Here is a 21,077-nt window from a genome sequence, read left to right as displayed (position 1 = left end):
GTGGATCTGAGTCCACACAGGTCTTTGTAGTTCAATATTTAGTTTAGAGCACCTCCTAGCTAAGCAGAGGAGTGTCTGGCAGTCCAAATACCCTTCCTCCAAGCACATTCCGGCCCTTCTTAGTTACTCTAGGGTAGGTTTTGGTATAAGTATGAACAAGGTTAGAACTGGTTTCTTCCTTGGCAGCCACGTCAAATACCACAGATTATCGTTTGTGGATTGGTTTACTCTATGAAGAACATTCTCTCTCAGAGGAACTGGCTTTCAGAAGGCAAACTGCGATATAGACAGAGTTCATCTAACCATTCGATGAAGCAAATGTAATGCTGCGCGATCTGACATCTTCCTCCAAAGTGTCAAAGCAGGGCCTTTTAGCATAACTGACATTTGACACCTTTATGCAATGGGTTTTGGAATCTGTGCCTCACCATAAAGCACTGCACAGCACTGAAACTATGCTTTTCAGTGCCCCTCCCAGAGTGGTCTGCATGTCCAGCACCAATGTGCAGTTGGTATTGTTCCCCAGTTGTATACTGGGTCAAATAAGGGGGAGGAGCCTCCAGTGTAAAATGCTGACTCATTTGTTGTACAAACTAACCTATTCTTAATGTACCAGTAATAAGAGATGCCAAAGTCTTCATAGCTTGTGCCCAAAAGGCAGATCTTGAGCAGAGTGTTAAGTTGCATCTTACCTTGCTGTCTTCCAGGTCACCTTGAGCTATGGAATGTTTGAAAATAAGAGGAATGCCATCAACATGAAAGGAGCGTTCTCCGTCGAGCAGGACCCATCGAGGTGAGCTTTTACGTATTTACTGTCGAGGGTACTATTGTGATCGACAATGATTTTGAAAATGTCCCTTCATAGTTGGTCTTAGCTGTTTCACCCTCATGTTATCAGATACATTTACTCTGGGATAGTGAGTTAAAGTGCTTAGTCTAGCTTCATGCAATTAAGTCCAGGTGGGGAACAGAACCCAAGGCCCCTGATCCCACAAGTCGACAGCTTAGCCACTAGGCAACTGTTTAGCTCTGGGCCCCTTACACAAGCTTGAAAGAGTTGAGAATTCAGCATATCCGAACTTGTGGTTTCTGTCAACAAAAAGTTAGTTAAATGGAGCGTAATATATTCAAGCGAAATGGGCCCAGTTGTACAAGAACTTCTCAAGGACTGCCATTCTCATACTAAGAAGCAACTTAAAATACATGAGCTGTGGAATAGTCGCGTGACGTCTATCCGAAAAACTGGGAGGGCCTAAACGTTTCTTCTTGCATACGCTTATGATATAAATATGGTAGGAAATGGTCCACTTTCTTTAGGAGGAGAAATAGAGTAAAAGTGCTTCTCCCTTCACCTGTTTATGGTGCACAATGAAACCACACAAAAAAAAACTATTATCGAAAGAACCGCAGTGGTACTCTCAAGGGACCACTTGGTTCTTAAATTTAAGGCATCTTTTAAAAACCATGTTTAGAAATTTAAACAGTAGGCTATATGGATAGCTCTGAATTTTATACAATTTAGTGCTGTACAGTTAAATGCATGTACTTTATACAGTGTCCCTTGCCAGTATTTCATTGCCTGTTGGCTTCTGCGTATAGTATGCTTGATGACTTAGTTTCCTTTGCTTCTCGTTTCAGGTTCCGCTCCATCCATTGCTTGCTGCACCCAGACACACCGTGGTGCCCAACAAACATTGTATACTAGAAGACAAGTGTCCTCTTCAACCTCGTCCCAAGTTTCCCTGGTATCCTAGGGCTTATGGGACCTGTACGTGTTCTCGTCCATGCTGTGAAGCTATTGATTATTGCTGTGATGATGCACAGTGTTCTGTATAATAGGCTGCTGTGCGGCCCTCGATGACTTTCGCAAGACTCGCCTGCCGCCGCTTGCTCTTTCGTGTCAGGAATCGCAAAGTGACCGTCGTAAGAAAGGACTTTGGAGGAGAGATCCCAAGTACTGCCACCTTCAGCACTTTGGGCGTTGTGGCCCTCGGAGCTTCGTTGCTTTGCAATGTCTGCAATTCTTATAGAATTTGTACATTGACATTTTTTTCCTGCCCTGGGCCAGCTCTTGTTCCATATGGGCAAATATGTACATATTGTTTTTGCTACAAATTATCGACCGTGCTGCACCTTCGCTCCCACCATCCAGGCTCCTGGGTCTTCCATAAGGAGACCACCCCACCCCATGGTCACCCAGCTTGCATCTTCGATTCTGGCTCCGGATACTTTAGCAAATGAAGAAATGTGGCTGGGAAGTGTTCTCCCACACTTTAACGCTGTATATTTTTGGGGTACTGGTTCTGGGTAGCTTCTGGACACCGCTCTCTTGATCCAGCTATAACTGCATCAGGGGTTGGAGTGTCCGCAAAGCACTTTGAAAGGTTTTTGTATTTAAAAAATCATGTTTCAAGCTGGACTTTTGGAAATGCGAACACTCTGCTGCACTGAAGGGAGACCTTTCCTTAGGGGTGGGGGTGGTGATGGAGTGGATCAGCTATCCGACACATGCTATGTTCATTTGTGTTTTTCTCCCTATCCTATGTACTGATGTTTTTTCAGGAATACTTAAATCTATGCAGTATTTATTGTAAACTGTAAAAGCTTAAACATTCCAAGAGAAAACATATGAATGAACATAGTTCAAGGTCTCCTTTCAGTGTTCAAACTCTGCTCAGCACTATCATCCTGAGATCTGGGGATGAGGGTATTAAGATTGCCAAAACTGATGTCAGAAGTATTGCACAAACAAGTGAATTTTCTGGCAGTGTGTTGTAGTTGGGGTTCTCTAAAAAGACAACAAGGTGAAGCTTTTCTCGACAGTCTGTCATGGTTTGCTTCTGGGGGTATGTTGCCACTCTGTGGCTAGGCAATCCATTCCATTTCACGTAAAGTTCAGAGTTCACGCTGCATGTTGGCTGGCATTCCATGTCGAACATATGTCATTTCTCTGATCTGTTTCCCCATAGTTTCTGAAGACAGGAGCCATACTTTGTGCATTATGGCTCTCTTAAAATGCTGTGCTCCAGGGTTGGCCTGCAAAGTTTTCTTACAAGGGTTGTCCTCTTGTCAGATAGGTCACCTTCTGAACCCCAACTTTATTTCAAATTGACATGACTGTCTGGGTACGAAAAGTCTTTGCTTTGTTGTCAGTTTTTCACAAATAGCATGAGTTTGACTAGGATTGAGTGAAGCATTTCCATGTCTGGAGTGAAACACTATGGCCCATAATGGGTCTGTTTGTATATATTGTATGCAACAGTATTTTTACTGTGAACATTTTAAAATATGACTTTCTGTGGATCAGAAATGCTTCTGATAATCGTAAGGAATTAATAATGTATGTAACCATTACTTACATTAATTTATGCATTCCAGTATCTGGAATTTCATCTATTTTCTTAATTGAAATTGTTTTAAAAATAGATTTTTAAAAATTAAAAATAACCACCTCTCAGGGAATGAAACCTGATACCATGGTGACACTGTGGTACCTATCATTCTTTGCTTTCAATAAAGCAGCTTATTTGCTGATAAATGTACCCACACTGGTCTCTTGTTCTTTGAAAAATGTGGTATTGAATGCCTCTTTTTGTGCTGATGTGGGAGATTTATGAAAGATGATAACATGCGGATGCCCATGACACTAGAACGCTCAATCTCAGGTTCCATTGTGTTCGTTTCCATTTGCTAAAGAAGAAATTTGAAGACCTGCCAACTTCTCAAAAATAATTGGTGTGAATATTGGGTGTAGCCTTGGAGGGGAAGGTGTCTACGTTTGGTATAGTTAAATATTTGGTAGGTTACCATCAGTCCATTTTAATATGACGCAGTCGGGAACCTTTTTATTATAGCAAACAGTGGCCGCCATCTTAGGTGTGGATGGTTATTTGGGATATGCCGATGTAGCCGTCAGACAAACATTGGTGTTCTTTTTATTCTCAACTACTAATATCTGTTTTGGAAATGTGATCATTTCAAAATACCATTGCTAATTATAAGCGTACAGTTTGAGAGATCCTGTATAACTTGAGTGTAAAAGGTATACATTCTAGACATTGATTGTTTCTAGGATCTATAGAAATGAACATACTACTACATACACAATGCAAAATATCCTGAGATTGTACACTTGGAAAGGATTATATTCTGAAAAATGCTTCGAAATTCAATAAGAAGGGCTCATCAATATATTTGAGCACATATGCATATACAGTGGTTTATATATTCCAAACCATCGGAGAAGGGAATATCTTAGTTGCTCCAAAGAAACGTAATCAGTCTCTGGAATGCTTACCTTTTAACATATAACAGCATTATGCAGGGCCCAGTTTGATATAGGGTTCAGACTGATTTACATGACAAGGGAACTAGTGCCATAATATGCAAATTATGCCATTGAACGCAGACGGGCATATTTACAAAAAAATGGAACTGCTCAGTGCCGCAAGCAATTTTGCTGCGCTGAGCTGCATAATTTTCTAAGTGACGGAATGTGCCATATTTCCAACAATTTGGCGCATTTCTGTACTCACCCCTGTGCTGGCGCAAAAAATGCAGTCTAGCACCAGAGCAGGCACCCTTACACCATGGTGCAAGGCTGCCAGCATTGCAGGTATGATTGTTGTGCAGGAAGGTGCCCCTTCCTGCACAAAAACAATCAGTGGTGTTTTGCTCCCTATGTGTTCTGCAGAATGAAGCACACATAGAAACAGCAAAAAACGAGTAGAAATAAAAGTATTTCTTCGGATTGTGCAACTCTTATGCCTCCCCTGGGGAGGCGTAAGTTGTTGGCGCTGCCTCAGATTTACAGATCCTTGTAAATCTGGAGCAGTGTCAAAAAGCAATGGGTGTTGCTTTGGAATGCTCACAGCAACACCCATTGCAAGCCCCTTTGCCACAAAAATCTGCGTTGAGGAGGGCCATATTTACAAGGCCATGCAAATATCGCCTCAGGTGTGTCGAAGAACAGGGACTGCGACTTGTAAATCACTCGCATCCGAGCAGGGTAAAGAAGCATATATTGGAGATTGAGTTCTCGGAGCCAGCGCTTGGCCGGCACAAACAATCGGCGCTGCTGCTGAACTTTTTTTGTATAGTCGGGAAATATCATGATGTCCTGAGAGTCGTATGTGAGCTTGACTTTACTGCCCTGGGCGTATTTGAGGATAACATCCCTATCGTGGTAGTTCGAAAGTTTGGCTATCACTGGACGGGGGTGGGTAGGCTTCTTTGTGAGGGGCCCGGTGGGTGCACACCACATCAAAACAAGGCGAGAGCATATCTTGCGGCAAGAGGGAGTGTATTCACTACGTCTGGAATGTCTCCATGGAGGCACCTTCACAGCCCTCTGGGAATCCAACGAAGCACAGGTTATTTAGCTGGGCACAGCCCTCAGCAACTTCCACCCGTGCGGCCAATTCCTGGGTCATCACAGTCAATTTGTTGACTTGCTGTTGGAGAGTCGTGACCGTGTCTTCTACTGTAGACACTCTGGCTTCTGTCTTAGTGATGCGGTCTACCGCCTTCTTGAGAACCTGTTGCAGAAACGATACCTCGGCCCCAACTGCATCAATCTGAGCGTCCAGCTTGTCGTGTGACTGCGTGATGGCGGTCAGCAAGGCAGCATTGTCTGGAGTGGACCCTGCACTTTCTGGACCTCCTGCTGCCCCTGCATTTGTGATAGTATATTGATCTACGGTGCTTTGCTTCATTGGAGGGGCTGAATATTTGTCTGTCGTCATGGCGATGTGGAGGGACCCGCTCCGGTCAAACGGGGATGTAACGCCGTTTATCTTCACAAGGAGATCCGTGGTTCGCCAGGGATACATCCTCAAACCACTCTGCGTGTCTTTCTGTGGGATGGAACGCCATGGGCAGGGCCTCACAGGAATCATCTGCCCTGGGTCGCAGGCCGCACCAGACCTGGCTCGGCCGCCTCCCCCCACCTAGGGCCGACCACAACGTGGGCCCTCGAACAGGATCACTGTGGTTCCGTAAATTCTGAACCCGTGTGTTTATATCATGGTTCCGTTACGATTTTGGTATCTGCATATCGTAAATAGCGAGTTTGGTATGTACGAGTGTTTTCGTCACGCTTCCCGATGAATTTGCTGCCTACTAGTAAATCTCGTTAATGAACACACGGGTTCCATCTTGCGCACGGCATCCATTTTGTTTACATTGCTCTCACTGTAGGCAGCCTGACTCTGCAGGACACGTCCACCCCCCCCCCAGTTTGGCCTTGCGCTGACTCATGACCTGGCGAAAGCTGACGCTATTGCCTGAGGCTGAAACTTGCCAAACCAGTACCTGCCCTCGAGTTAAGCGAGGTTTTGATCAAAGGCCAGTGTTGTATAAACTTATATGACCCGCACACACCTGCCCAACCTTACTTACTATCTCTTTCCTCCGTTTCTGTTCCTTCCTTTATGACCTGTTTATGGTGGGGAGGTGACCATTTGTTTGTTATGAGTGGACGGTCTCTTCAAAGGAGGATGTTAGGTTGGTCCGGTTTCAACCCCAGAAGAACGTACGTTTTAGCCAAGAGGCCGGACACATGGGATTGTCATCAATAATAAAGTATTGTTTTGGGTACGTGGGGTGCGACCAACTGCACTTCAAAGAATGTTTCCCTGAGGCATGATTTTGGGTATAAAAGGAGCGACCTGCTTTGTATTGTTGAGCAGTCTCCTCGCAACCTACTTGTGTGGTACTTGTTGGACCTCTGCTACTGGCTGCAGCCAATAAATCGATCTTTGATGCCATCTAGAAGAATCCCGTGTTTCTGTTATATTGGTAATCCAGGCAGGAGAACCCGAGAGCTTAGAGCGTTGTTCCCTGGCGCTGCCGGACTATAAAAAGTTTGGTCTCTCAGTTGGCGCCCGAACGTGCGGCGATATCAGAGGTACCGGTCCAAGCTTGAAGATCGTGTGGGGCTTCGTAAGAAAATTCCGGAGGAAGAGATCTCCCACTTCATCGATCCCTGTATGTCGCAAAAGTGGTCCGAAGGTCTTTTTCTGCGAGGTTCCCTCTTCCAGACGGCTACGAAGGACTGCTGCCCTGACTGTCGCCCTGCCTTGGACCCATTCATAATTCTTTGGACGGCGAAACACTAGACGGGTGATCTTCAGATGACGTCATCGATCATCAATAAATTGAGTTAAGTATAAAGTGGGTCGCACCCAGTCCTTAGTTCTTTGGTCCCTTGGTTTAAAAACCTTGGTTTGTATTTGGTCTGGTTCTTTGGTACCTTGGTTTAAACACCTTGGTTTGTCTGGTTTGCATTGGTCCTTTGCATATTGGTTTGGTCTTTGGTAACTTGGTCTTTGGTAACTTAGTTTGGGTCCTTAGTTTTATTTGGTAATTGCAATTTCCAAAAACCGAGGGTCTCGTACATTTACGAGTATATCGGTAAAGATAAGCCCTCGAAGTTTGAAACTGGGTTAGTGAGCACGATGCCTAGCCGCAGTATTTTTGGTAATTTGGTTTTTTGTTGCAACAGGGATTCCCGGTTAGAGGATTCGTGTCCGATACCTCCAGTTGGAACTCCAACGTATGAGCTCTACTCGAAGCATGGCGTGGGTCCAATCACGTATAATGAAATATGGGTCCGCTACACCAAGAAAGATGGTGTTTTGCGATGGCCCCAAAATGGAAGCTTTGAAACAGAAGTCTTAGATAATTTAGAAGTAAAGTTATTTAAGAAAAAGGCTAGACCCGCAATGTTTGACTCTTTCCGCCTATGGCGTAAAGAAGCCCGACAACGCGAGATTAAACAAGCGAAGAAAGATAGAAAAGTAAATGACATATCTATTATGCAAGCTGCTAGGCAATTTAAAAATGATGTAGAGGATAAGGCTCTTGAGGTGTCTGAACGACAGCATAATATGGCAACCGATAGATGCTATCCAGTATTAACACCTCTGTTGGAAAAAGTAGCGGAAGATTCTGAAAAGGATCCATTAATGTCTTATTTGTTAAAGTCTCCTCCCCCTTACGCACAAGGTGCTACTGCACCAATGTTGCCACAGGTTGCTCCTCCGCAATTGCATGTTCCCGTTCCTGCTCCCCAGTTTGTCCAAGTTCCTCCGGCACCTCCTCAGCCCGGATTACCTATTGCACCTGTACCTACTTTACCTGTGCCTGTCCTGCCTCCCACTACTTTGTTGAACTTTTTCTCTCCTGTCCTTATGACTGACTCTCCTTCTGTTCGTCGGCGAGTAGCTGACACTGTCGCTAACTTTCTGACTCCTTTGTTTAGTTCGTTAACTACGAACGCCGTTTCTGACAGTCGACAGAGACGTAGTCAGCTCCCTAAATTTCAGGAGCGAGAAGTGTTGGATTTGTTAGCTCGTAGGTGGATTTCTAAACCGGCCAAATATAGTCCGCAGGTGGTATTGGATACGTTTCTGCAGTGGGACGAGCCTACGCAAAGATATGTGTTTGACATTATGTGTGCTTTCCTTAAAGAAGATTGGGATAGTGATGAGTTAGATACAGTCCCCGAGGAGTTGTCTGAGCTACGGAGCAAGTTTGCTAAAGGTGTGATTGTGGGTTCTGAAGTTAAAAATGCGGTAGTAATACTTCTTTCGTATAGGTCTGCTCTGCCGCCGAGAACTTTGTTTAAACCTGATCATTCAGTTGGGATGAAAGCTAGGCAGTATCCTATGAGAGAGGTTCCTCCAGTTTGGCGAGAGGGAGATGCAAATGCTAATCCTCCTGTTTTACCACACTTCCAGCGCGTATGGATACATGTCCCATGGAAACGATCGGAAGTATTGACTCTTAAGCAGACTTTACCTGATCCCCGCAAGAATCCTGCAGGGTATTATAAAGAGCTATCGCAGACAGTAGAAGCTTGCGTACTGAACTTGGCTGATGTTGATATGCTGTTTGGCAATGTAGTACCACAGCCCATTTGGGCAAAAATTCGGCATGAAAATCATGTAGCAGAACTGGGTGATACGTGGGACAACATTGCTTTAGCGGATGGTAGACAAGTGGGCGGTGCGAAGCCAGAACAGTTAGTGACGGATTTGCCAGGTAGGATAATTACTCTCATGAAAACTCTAATGCCGGCGCTGAAGGTTAATTGGGATAAGTTAGCTGCCTGCAAACAGAAGAAGGATGAAAGTGTCTCTGACTTCTTCACAAGGTTTGAAGAAACTTTCATAGACCATAGTGGTCAAGATATGAGCTCTGAGGGTGGTCAACGGTTATTTGTAGACAAATTCGTTTTCAACTTACTTCCTGAATTGAGCCATAAGTTAAAAGATTCCGAGAGTTCTTGGGCAGTTTCATCTACAGCTCAAATATTGGCTACAGCTCAATATTATGAGAATAGAGACAAGGAGGAGAAAGACAAGGTAGAGAAAAAGACGAAAGATCTGAAAACTAAAGTCCTGTTACAACAAGCGTATCCACCCCGTTCAAACCAGCCTGAAGTACAGCAACGCCCTGCGTATCAACAGCAGCCCCAGCATCAGCGAATGCCACCCAGGTTTGATTATTACCATCAAACACAGCCCTTAGGTTTGAATCAGTGTGCGTATTGCAGAGAAGAGGGCCATTATAAAGGTGAGTGCCCTGCTTTACGGCAACGTATGAATGGTGCTTTTGTTCCAAGGGGACGTGGTAATTCTCAGCAGATAGCTAGGGGTAGAGGACGTGGTGCCCCTGTTCAGAATGAGCGCTCTTCTCAACCACAACAGTCACAGAACTATTTTGATCGACAGAATGTGCAAGATGGTAGATCTCAGCAGTACTATGCTGACGATTATCATGTCGATAATGAGAAAGTAGAATATGCAGATTGCTAGGACAGCCATAGACAAAGAGAGGGAGTAGTGTCGGTTCCAGTAGACCAAAAAGGGCCCTATGTCTCTGTAGTTACATTAGGCGTGACAGAGCCCTTTCTTCTGGATACTGGTGCGGCTAAGAGTTCTATCATGCACTCTAAACTTCCTGGCGCACCTTTGTCTGGCTTAACTAATGTCTCGGTGGGATTTTCTGGCGCCCCGGTTCATAATCCAGTGTCTAGTCCTTTGTCTCTTTCCATTGGGCCTTATGAATTGGAAGCTCCTCTGATCTTAACGACAGGTTGCGGCGAAAATTTGTTGGGTCTAGACTTGTTGAAAAGATTATATGCGACCCTGCATTGTTCTCCCTCAGGAGTACATCTTACCTTGGGACGGAGAGTGGTTTCTCCAATGTATGTGTCAAAAGATAAGCTTCCACTGGAATTGCGCTGTCTCCCTGATTCTCTTTGGGCTGATGGTCCTAATGATGTGGGTCTCCTTGAGATCCCACCATATGTTGTGACTTTGAAAACAAATGTTAAACTACCACGCATTCCTCAGTATAAGATTTCGAGTGATGGTGAGCGAGCACTTTTGGCGATCATTTATGATCTGATCGAGAAGGGTGTGATTGAGGAAACTAGGGGTAATGTATGCAACAGTCCAGTTTTACCGATTACGAAACGTACAGATTCTTCTCAGCCACCCGTATACCGCTTTGTGATAGATCTTCGCGAAGTCAACAAAATTGTCATCCCACAGTTTCCTGTGGTACCAGACATAACTGCCTTACTGACGTTGATTCCTGCCTCAGCATCCTGGTTTTCGGTTATTGACTTAAAGAATGCCTTCTTTAGCATCCCGATCGCTGAAGAAAGCAGAGATATCTTTGGCTTCTCATTAGGTGGGCGTAGTTTCAGATTTCGGCGCGCTCCCCAAGGTTATTGTGAGAGTCCCTCAATCTATAGTCAGGCTCTAAAAATGCAGCTTGATACTCTTGTGTTGCCGGCTGGTGCTGCTCTCATTCAGTACGTAGATGATCTTCTTGTGGCAGCTGATAATGAGGAAATATGTAAAACAGCTACGATTTCTTTGCTCCGTCATTTATCTGACTACAAACATAAAGTATCACCTTCGAAACTACAGTATTGTTGTCAAGAGGTGACCTACTTAGGTCATCTCTTATCAAAGGAGGGAAGGAAGTTGACCCCAGAAAGAATTAGAGCGATTGCACAAATGACTGTACCAAGTACACAGAGAGAAGTGCGTGCGTTTTTAGGTATTACGTCATACTGTCGCCAGTGGATCCTCAATTTTTCTTTGTTAGCAAAACCTTTGTTGGCTCTGACATGCAAAAATACACCCAATACTCTTCCTTGGTCTGACGAGTGTCAGAAAAGTTTTTCGGAGTTACGTACTGCACTCTGTTCGGCTCCTGTGTTGGGTACACCCGACTACAGTAAGCCCTTCACATTGTTCGTTCACGAGAGAGAAGGTTGTGCATTGTCGGTTTTGACACAGTTATTTGGTGACAAACAACGTCCATGTGCGTATTTCTCGTCAACTTTAGATCCGGTAGCTAGAGCATTGCCGAGTTGTTTGAGAGCTACAGCAGCAGCCGCAGTCTCTATTCGACAATCTGCTGGTTTGGTGATGGACAATGACCTGCTGGTATTGGTTCCACATGCAGTGGATACCTTGATGAACAGAACTAAAACACAACACCTCACGAGTGCGAGATTGTCAGGGTATGAGTTGACACTATTAGCTAGTCACATACACATAAAAAGGTGCAATGTGCTGAATCCTGCAACACTGTTGCCGGTTTCCATGAATGCGAATGAGGTAGAGCATGATTGTTTTCTGAGGACGGAAGAAGAAACAAAAGGAAGAGTGGATTTACAGAATACCGCTTTTTCAGATCCGGATGGTACATTATGGGTGGATGGATCTTGCTATAAGTTGCCGAATGGTGATACGACTGCTGCGTATGCGGTGACGACGTTGAGCACGATTGTTGAAACAGCACGAGTGAATCACAACTCCGCACAAGCTGCAGAACTGATTGCATTGACAAGAGCGTGTGTTTTGTCTGAGGGAAAGAGAGTAAATGTGTATACTGATAGTCAGTATGCATTTGGTGTGGCGCACAGTTTTGGACGTCTGTGGAGAGAAAGGGGATTCCTGACGTCCCATGGCACAAAGATTCAGCATGGACAGTTGGTGAATGAGCTTCTGGAAGCACTTACATTGCCGAAGCAAGTTGCGATTGTGAAATGCAGCGCGCACCAAAAGATTACAGATGACGTTGGTCGTGGGAATGCGTTTGCGGATGAAGTTGCGAAAGAGACAGCGAGAAACATGATGAGTCGAATGTATGTTGCGAGTAATGCGAGATGGATGAGTGAAACCGGAATGTGTGAAGATACGATTGAAAGTGTGAAACAGATTCAAGCTGAAGCTACTGAGAGTGAGAAGAACGTATGGAAAGAAAGCACGGGTAAATTGGATTCGACTGGATGTTGGATTGATTTGTCCGAGCATCGGAGATGGATGTTGCCAAACGCGTATGTACATGCAGTAGTAACGATGGCACACGGTCTGTCGCACATCAGTGTAAAAGGGATTTGCAAGGTGCTAGCTCCAGTGTGGAAGAATTCTGGAATTTCTAAGTGTGCAGAGAATGTGGTGAAGAATTGTATGGTGTGCTTGATGCACAATCCTGGTAAGGGAACTCCAACTCCTGCAGGCCACTTTGCTCCCCCTACATGCCCCTTTGAGGTCCTACAGCTAGACTTCATTCACATGGAAAGACGCAACAACTTGAAATACGTCCTTGTCGTAGTTTGCGCCTTTTCAAAATGGGTAGAAGCTTATCCGTTAAAGGATAACACTGCTTTGTCCACTGCCAAAATCCTGCTCAAAGAATTTTTTCCTAGGTATGGGTTGCCAAAGATTGTGTGGAGTGATAATGGAAGTGAGTTCGTGGGTGAGGTAATGAAGAAAGTGTGTGCTGGTCTGGGGATCAGGCAGAAATCCCATAGTGCAAATCACCCCCAATCAGCGGGGCTTGTTGAGTGCTATAATGGCACTCTGAAGCTAAAACTGGCTAAAATTCAAGCGAGTACTGGATTATCATGGCCAGACGCGCTGCCCTTGGCGCTTTTGTCCATAAGGACGACCGCACATTCAAGAGTTGGGCTTAGCCCATACGAGGTAGTTTTTGGTCGTCCTGCCAACATTTGGGGTGTCCCGAGACCTAAACAATTTAGTAGCATAGAACATCCAATGTTGATTGACTATTTATTTGATTTGACTACTAAATTGCGAATCATTCATCAGCAGGTTGTTGAGAGCTTACCTAAGGCATCCGAAGATCCCGGCCACAAGTTGCAGCCAGGCGACCTAGTCTTGGTCAAAAATTTTCAGAGGACCGAAAATCTACAACCTCGCTGGCTTGGCCCGTATATGGTCCTTTTGTCCACCCGCACTGCAGTCCGGCTCAAGGAGAAAAAAAACTGGGTACACGCTGCCAATACAAAGCGAGTACCACTCCCTTTACCTTTTGATTCCTGGGTTCGAGAGGGTGTGGGGAATTCCGAATCCGAAACCATCCCTCGGTTTATTCCTTTTTCTGATGCCCAATTTGAAGGACATGAATCTGTGACCACTTCAGACACTACTGAACAATCTGGAACATTGCCGTCACCTACGGACTCTGGAACATTGCCAATACTCACAGACCCGAACACTCCTGCTACTGAACTTTTTCCGGACCATACTCGACCTGGAAGAAGCAGATATAACCTACGTCCCCGAACTCTCATGAACTGATTTTTTTTAATGATTTTTGTGTACATTTCTCCCAACCAAGAAACTTGCTTGTTTTTTTTGTTGTTTTACCTTTTTCCGAACCGCCACCCGGGTTCAGCCGGAGGGTCGCGGTGTAAAGACTCAGGAGTACAGGCTCCTTGACACAAGGTCAGGGGTTCTATTGGTCTTAAGGGCGTTCCTTGAGCTAGTAGGCGTAGTCCTGAGCACAGAAGACCCAACCGCCGCGGACGGCTCGTTAGAGGGTGGAGTTTCTTGGTTTGATGGGATTAACTGATAAAATGTTTTTTAGTAAGAGTTTTCTAGTTAAATGTACCCTATTGACACTCAGTATTTCGATAACTTTGATGGGTGGGATTGTCCTCCTTTTTCAGTTCCTATCCACACCTACCCCACAACCTACGTCTACTCCTTTGTTTTCCACTGTTTCTATACACTCTTTTCACCCCTTGCCTGAACATGAACAAACTAGAAGACTGGAATTCACAAACAACTCGTTCATCCAATTGCTTCACCAACACCAATTAATAGTCAACACCACTAATTGTTGGGTGTGCGGTTTGATGCCACATACAATGGGAAAGGGTATCCCCTACTTAGTCCTACCTTTTAGTCAAAACGGGTCATCATGGGCTTTTCAGACGATGTTCCTTTTTGCTTTGGAAATCTATCCCCCGCGTCCCCCGCGTTCTGTGAAACATAACTCGAATGCAGCCTTGGTGAAGGGAATTGCGAACATGAGCAGAGATGTGAATGCCTATATGTCTATTCCCAGGGACGAGTTATCAGCTTACACTGGGTGGAACGCAACTGGATACCGCATTAGTCTGGGTGGGAAACAGCGTAAGAGATCGTCTCCGATTTGGGTCGTACCCCACCGAGGTCATTTTTGTCTGCAAGGAAATGGTACGAATCCGAGGGCTCAGCTAGGGAAGAGTGTTTGCACTCAGACGTACATTTTTCCGTCGCAGTCTTCCCCATCATTTTTGGCTGCTAAGGGCACGTACTTTGTATGCCACAATCAGGCTTATACATGGCTGCCCCCAGATTTTTCGGGCATTTGCTTTGTTGCCTATCTGTTGCCCCCTACGTATACCGCTTCCGCTGACTATCACAAGACGAGAGTTGTGAGAGGTGTCTTCGATAAGGAGAACACCGCGGGTCAAGAAGCAGGGGATTTCTTTAAGGGATTCCTGCCGTACTGGGGACCCATGGTAAATAGTAGGCATTTGAGACAACTAACCCGAGTGGTTGAGTCCACGGTGAACGAAACTGCTGGTGCCCTTAGTAATTTGACAGCTGAGCTTCAAGCGGATCGCCTCATGACATTACAAAACCGTATGGTTTTAGATGTTCTACTTGCTGACCGAGGGGGAGTATGTAAAGTGATCCAATCGAGCTGCTGTGTCTTCATACCAGACAATGCTCCAACAGTGTACAAGGCCATTTCCAGGTTACATAAGATCTCCGAGTCTATACATATGGCCGAAGGAGATTGGTCGTTAACTGATTGGTTCTGGGGACTGTTGTCCACGTGGGGATGGAGAATTCTGACGATCAGTGGAATGGCTCTAGCAGTCCTTTTCACTTGTTGCCTCTGTGTGCAGTGTGGTCCTGCCTTGTGTAGCCTTTGCGCTACGGTATGCGTGCGCAGTCCGCCTGTTTCACGGGAGGACCAGAGAGGTAGGATGATGCTTCAGCAACATACTGATGATCTGATGAAGATTGATATTGACTCAGATTCAGAATGGGTTATTGCCTAAGTGAGGGCAAAAGGAGGGTCTGTGGTTCCGTAAATTCTGAACCCGTGTGTTTATATCATGGTTCCGTTACGATTTTGGTATCTGCATATCGTAAATAGCGAGTTTGGTATGTACGAGTGTTTTCGTCACGCTTCCCGATGAATTTGCTGCCTACTAGTAAATCTCGTTAATGAACACACGGGTTCCATCTTGCGCACGGCATCCATTTTGTTTACATTGCTCTCACTGTAGGCAGCCTGACTCTGCAGGACACGTCCACCCCCCCCCCAGTTTGGCCTTGCGCTGACTCATGACCTGGCGAAAGCTGACGCTATTGCCTGAGGCTGAAACTTGCCAAACCAGTACCTGCCCTCGAGTTAAGCGAGGTTTTGATCAAAGGCCAGTGTTGTATAAACTTATATGACCCGCACACACCTGCCCAACCTTACTTACTATCTCTTTCCTCCGTTTCTGTTCCTTCCTTTATGACCTGTTTATGGTGGGGAGGTGACCATTTGTTTGTTATGAGTGGACGGTCTCTTCAAAGGAGGATGTTAGGTTGGTCCGGTTTCAACCCCAGAAGAACGTACGTTTTAGCCAAGAGGCCGGACACATGGGATTGTCATCAATAATAAAGTATTGTTTTGGGTACGTGGGGTGCGACCAACTGCACTTCAAAGAATGTTTCCCTGAGGCATGATTTTGGGTATAAAAGGAGCGACCTGCTTTGTATTGTTGAGCAGTCTCCTCGCAACCTACTTGTGTGGTACTTGTTGGACCTCTGCTACTGGCTGCAGCCAATAAATCGATCTTTGATGCCATCTAGAAGAATCCCGTGTTTCTGTTATATTGGTAATCCAGGCAGGAGAACCCGAGAGCTTAGAGCGTTGTTCCCTGGCGCTGCCGGACTATAAAAAGTTTGGTCTCTCATCACCCGTGCCGGACCACCCTGCAGCGTCTCCCCCAGGCTCCAGCCAGGCCTCCCTGCCGACAGCGTTCCTCTCAGTGTTCAAGTCCCAGCACTTATTTTTAGGTCTCTGCAAAAGACAGCTATACGCTATCTGCTATTAATGGCCTATTGTAGACATTACTGCTACATACGGTGAGCCTTGGTTCAGCCCACTGCTTTCCATTGGTTTCCTTTCTTGTCACTCATTTACTTGCTTCTTATTTGATGGCTTTCCTTCGTCTTCTTGAGTTAGTCCCACTCCGGGAGCGCAGCTTCTTTACCAACCTTTTGGTTGGATGACTTGTATCCTTCCATTGCTCACATTTAGAAATCTACTTTTTTCTTTTGCTTTTAGCAGTCCATACCAGTTTATGTATTTTCTTGCTTTCTATAATAGTGTACTGCTCCCCCGCCTCACCCTCCCCTCCCCCGGAAAACCCTGCCCCAAAGTACTCCTTGCTCATCCCCTTCCTGCCCTGCTCTTTCATTGCTTCACCCACTCTTTCAACTGCCTTTTTAAAAATGTTCAACCTCATCCTCCTCAAGCTCTTCCTTTGCTACCTCTGTCTCCTACTCCTCTGTTGTTTCCCTGTTGCATTCTTTCTTTAACTTTATTTATTTGGTGTTCTGATCAACTGTTTGCTTCAATTTGCTGCAGAGCCTCACCTTTCTAAAAAGCCAATGTAGTGCATATTTTATTAATTTGTTTGCCTCCAAAACAAATTAATGGCCAGGCCATGCCATATCCATCCATGGATACACCTCACAGTACTTTCCAGCATGAAGAAAACAAACATATTTTTTCTATTTGGCAATGGGGAAGAGCATTGGTAACAAGCTCTGCCAAGGTCCATTGGTCTGAGTTTGGAAAGCTAAAGGTAAGAACTATTGGCATTGCCAATGCTTGTTTCAGCATGAGACTGCTAAATTGACCTTTTGAGCATTATCCTACCTTTCAGTGGTTGGTGGCAGAATAGCTTTCTGTTTCAAAAATCAAAAGTGTGGCAATGGATCTCAACTGTGGCTCCTTATGTCGACACAAAACATTATTCCCACAACTTCTGTTGTTGTGTATGGTTTGTTTAACCCGCTATCCGATTTAGCATAAGGAAAACAAAAGATAAGAAAATGTGGGGCCGGCTCTGGACTCAGGAGTATGCTATGTACTCCAAAATAGCTTACATTTGAGGATTTTCGGTATCAAGGATGGACAAAATACTGTATGAGACTTGTCAGAAAGTTCTGCTGCAGATTTACATGGATATATAGAGAAATGTGCCTGTTTCATGGGACACCACTGACTGTTGTTGGAGTCCGACAAGATTGCATGCCATTCCTAAGATAAGGAAAAGAATAACGGACAATTCTGGATCTTCTGTTCAATTAAGTGTGGTCTGAGACCAAGTTGCAGAGAGTTTTCAAAAACTTTGCATGTGGAACCTGGCCATTCACTTCACAGCAGTAGAAGCAGTTTCCGTCTGTGCTGCCAAGTATCTCAAAGACCAGTTAACACATTTTCAAGACACAAGCCACTGGTGGATCAGTGAGGCCCATAAGAGAAAGTACCAACCTGTGCCAGAGGATTCCACCTGTATTCCCGCTCATGCGCTACCAGACTTGGCTATTGTTAGGAAATCAGAAGCGGTATTTAAAACCCAATCATCACAGGGCCCGCTACCCGCCCCGCCCCCGCTGAGTCTTGCATGGGGATGAAGATGGGCTTGTGATGTTATGGTATGGCGTGTTGTTAGTTCCATGACTTTACTTAATAGATTCGGCCAATTTGCGAAATTTTCCCAAAGACGTCAAGGAAATTGCCATAGCCATTATTCAAGAAGACAAGTGGACAGAAACCAATATTAAAAAATGCAGTGCTTGATGCAGGAGTGGCAGTCAGTGGGAGTAATTATGGGTGCCTATGGGTCATGCATGGCTGTTTGTAGAAGTCAATGGGTGCTGTGCAGCACAAACACAATGGGATAGAGTTGCACCTTCCAAAGGCAGGACGGCAATCAAATATAACTGGATACGCCAATCAACAGTCAAGGCACAGTAACTTAGGGCTCATACGCAGCACCACAGAGGTAGACCAGGGGAGAAGACCAGGCTTACTGTATTGGAGGGCAGATCCAACAAGGCAATAACCAGTTTAATGTAACCACCCCATTTCCGACCATTACTCTCCTGTTGAGGAGACTTATGTTTATCTATCAGAGCTGGAAAGATGTAAACTTAAACAAGTTGGTGCTATATTGCTATTTCCCCAAAGTCCCTTTCTGCCTGCCTTTTCATGTCAGGTTAACCGCCAAGAAAGGGCTGTCGGAATCCCTATGGCGGTGCTATATTGCTATTTCCGTTGGCTGAATTATGATGCGACCGCTTTCATGGCGGTCGCATTGTGTATCTTTTGTATTACGGTGTGTGCTGCAGGCTGCAGAACACACCGCAATAAGAAAAAAACCACCTGGGCCCCTATCAGAGGGCCAGGGGGAAGGGGGCTCGCTAGGGGCCCCCAAAGTTCCTTTCTGCCAGCCTTTTCATGTCGGGTTAACCGCCAAGAAATGGCCGGCGGTATCCCTATGGCGGTGCTATATTGCTATTTCCGCTGGCTGAATTACGATGCGACCGCTTTAATGGCGGTCGCATTGTGTATCTTTTGTATTGCGGTGTGTGCTGCGGGCTGCAACACACGCCACAATTTTTTTGAAAAAAACTTCATTCCACCAGCCGCCTGTGAGGTAAGGAAGGCTCGCGCGCCGGGTGAAGGACGGCGACGTGACATTTCTTGTCCTCATATAACATGCTGCAAACAGAGCTCGCGCAGACCAGCTGTCAGCATCGCGAGGACACGCGAAATGGAAATTAATTTGAAAAACATTTCGGCAGGTCTTCAAACTATGTAGCTCTTAGAAGTGAGTGAACTACTTGAGTCAGGGATCCATAAACTGCGTGGGGAGGATAATTTGACCCAAGGTGCTATCTAGCACCATGTTACATATGACAAAGATGTACCATTCCGCCTCATTTCCTTCTGTGCCGCTCACTGCTATTTTGTTTTGATGCAGAAAAATCAAGGTTCATATTTTGTATAAATAGACAAAGAGTGTGGAAGGTGCGGGAAGAGTGAACACTGCTAAGCTTGTTCGCTCCAGGTTGGGCGTGAGAATATGGTAAGTCGATCTGTTGGCACCACACAAAGTGGTACATGGGTGACGCAAGGCTCTGAGTCAGATTTATGAAGCCACGCAAAGCCACAATGCTTTGCTTTAAGAAGCCTCATAAATCTTGAGCAAGGCAACGCAGAGCAAATTGCGTCGGCGTAAATTGCTGCGTTGCCTTACTCTACATAAGGGAGGCAATCTATGGGTGGTTGTTCCCAAGCAACACCCATGGCTTTTGACACATTCCCAGATTTACAAGGACTTTTAAACCTGGGAATGTGTCAAAATTATACGCCTCCCGAAAAGAGGCATAGCTAGGACAAATATCTCCATTTCTCCTCGTTTTTCCTCTTTCGATGTGAAGTAGAAAAAAAAGAATGCCTCTCAGGATTGTTTTTATACAGGAAGGCGCCTCTTACTGCACAAAAACATTCCTGCTGACAACACAGGCACCCTTGCACCATGCAGCAAGGGTGTCTGGGTTGACGCTAGGCTGCTGAAACTGCACCAGAACAGGGGGAAAGAACCGGAATGTACCGTATTGCATTAAAACGTGCATTCCTACTCTTTCACTTTGGCGTAGGGCAGCGTAGCAATGTGTCCTGCTGCACTGCCCTATGCCAAAACCCCATAATTGAGGGCCTCAGTACTTGGCTGCCTCTTCCTCTCCAATACAGTGTGGGCCTATTCTCACAGCAAGATGGTGAGGTCCACCTCCACAATCCTGGCGGGCTCCGTGAGTGGAGACTAGAGTCCTTTAGTCTACGAGAAGTCGCAGATGTCATCTTGGTGGCCAGGAAGGGGGCTCGCTAGGGGCCCCCAAAGTCCCTTTCTGCCAGCCTTTTCATGTCCGGTTAACCACCAAGAAATGGCCGGCGGAATCCCTATGGCGGTGCTATATTGCTATTTCCATTGGCTGAATTACGATGCGACCGCTTTCATGGCGGTAGCATTGTGTATCTTTTGTATTTTCTGTGTGTTTTCGTCTTTTTGCCTTAGTGCCAGTTTTGTCATATTACGTCCCTCTGTTCCCTCCCCGCTCCCCGCTTCCCGCCACCGCCGCTAAGCCCCGCCCCTTTTTGCCTTCTGTATCCCTCCCCGCTCCCGCCTCCCAGCTGCCCCGCCCACCCGCGCACTCGGCCATATATGGCGACCGTGCGACGCAGGTGAGTGTGACCTACTTGTGGGACACCCCCGCGCCGCACGGCCACCAGCTGCTGCGTGTGCCCCTTCCGCTTGTGCCTCGCTGCCCGGCTGCTGCCGCTTGACCACGCCCCCTCCCTCGAGCCCGAGGTCCGTGGTTGCTCCTGTGCCCTGCTGTCGTTTGTTTTCCATATTTTGTTCTGTTTCCATTTTTCTGTGTGTTTTCGTCTTTTTGCCTTAGTGCCAGTTTTGTCATATTACGTCCCTCTGTTCCCTCCCCGCTCCCCGCTTCCCGCCACCGCCGCTAAGCCCCGCCCCTTTTTGCCTTCTGTATCCCTCCCCGCTCCCGCCTCCCAGCTGCCCCGCCCACCCGCGCACTTGGCCATATATGGCGACCGTGCGACGCAGGTGAGTGTGACCTACTTGTGGGACACCCCCGCGCCGCACGGCC

The 21,077-nt window shown here is 46.0% G+C and overlaps 1 protein-coding gene across 1 annotated transcript in view; it reads left to right on the top strand.

Moving 5' to 3' along the window:
• LFNG (LFNG O-fucosylpeptide 3-beta-N-acetylglucosaminyltransferase) overlaps positions 1–3,542 on the top strand; it is a 30,236-nt gene extending 26,694 nt beyond the window's left edge. Inside the window, exons 7-8 of the mRNA XM_085629216.1 lie at positions 708–793; positions 1,639–3,542. Coding sequence (XP_085485342.1) covers positions 708–793; positions 1,639–1,705 — 153 coding nt within the window. The 3' untranslated portion in view covers positions 1,706–3,542. The remainder of the gene's footprint in view (positions 1–707; positions 794–1,638) is intronic.
• The last annotated feature ends 17,535 nt before the right edge of the window (positions 3,543–21,077 follow it).

This window comes from Triturus cristatus, chromosome 10 (genome assembly GCF_964204655.1).
Source record: "Triturus cristatus chromosome 10, aTriCri1.1, whole genome shotgun sequence".
Classification (NCBI taxonomy): Eukaryota; Metazoa; Chordata; class Amphibia; order Caudata; family Salamandridae; genus Triturus; species Triturus cristatus.
This window is presented reverse-complemented; position numbering and strand designations above follow the sequence as displayed.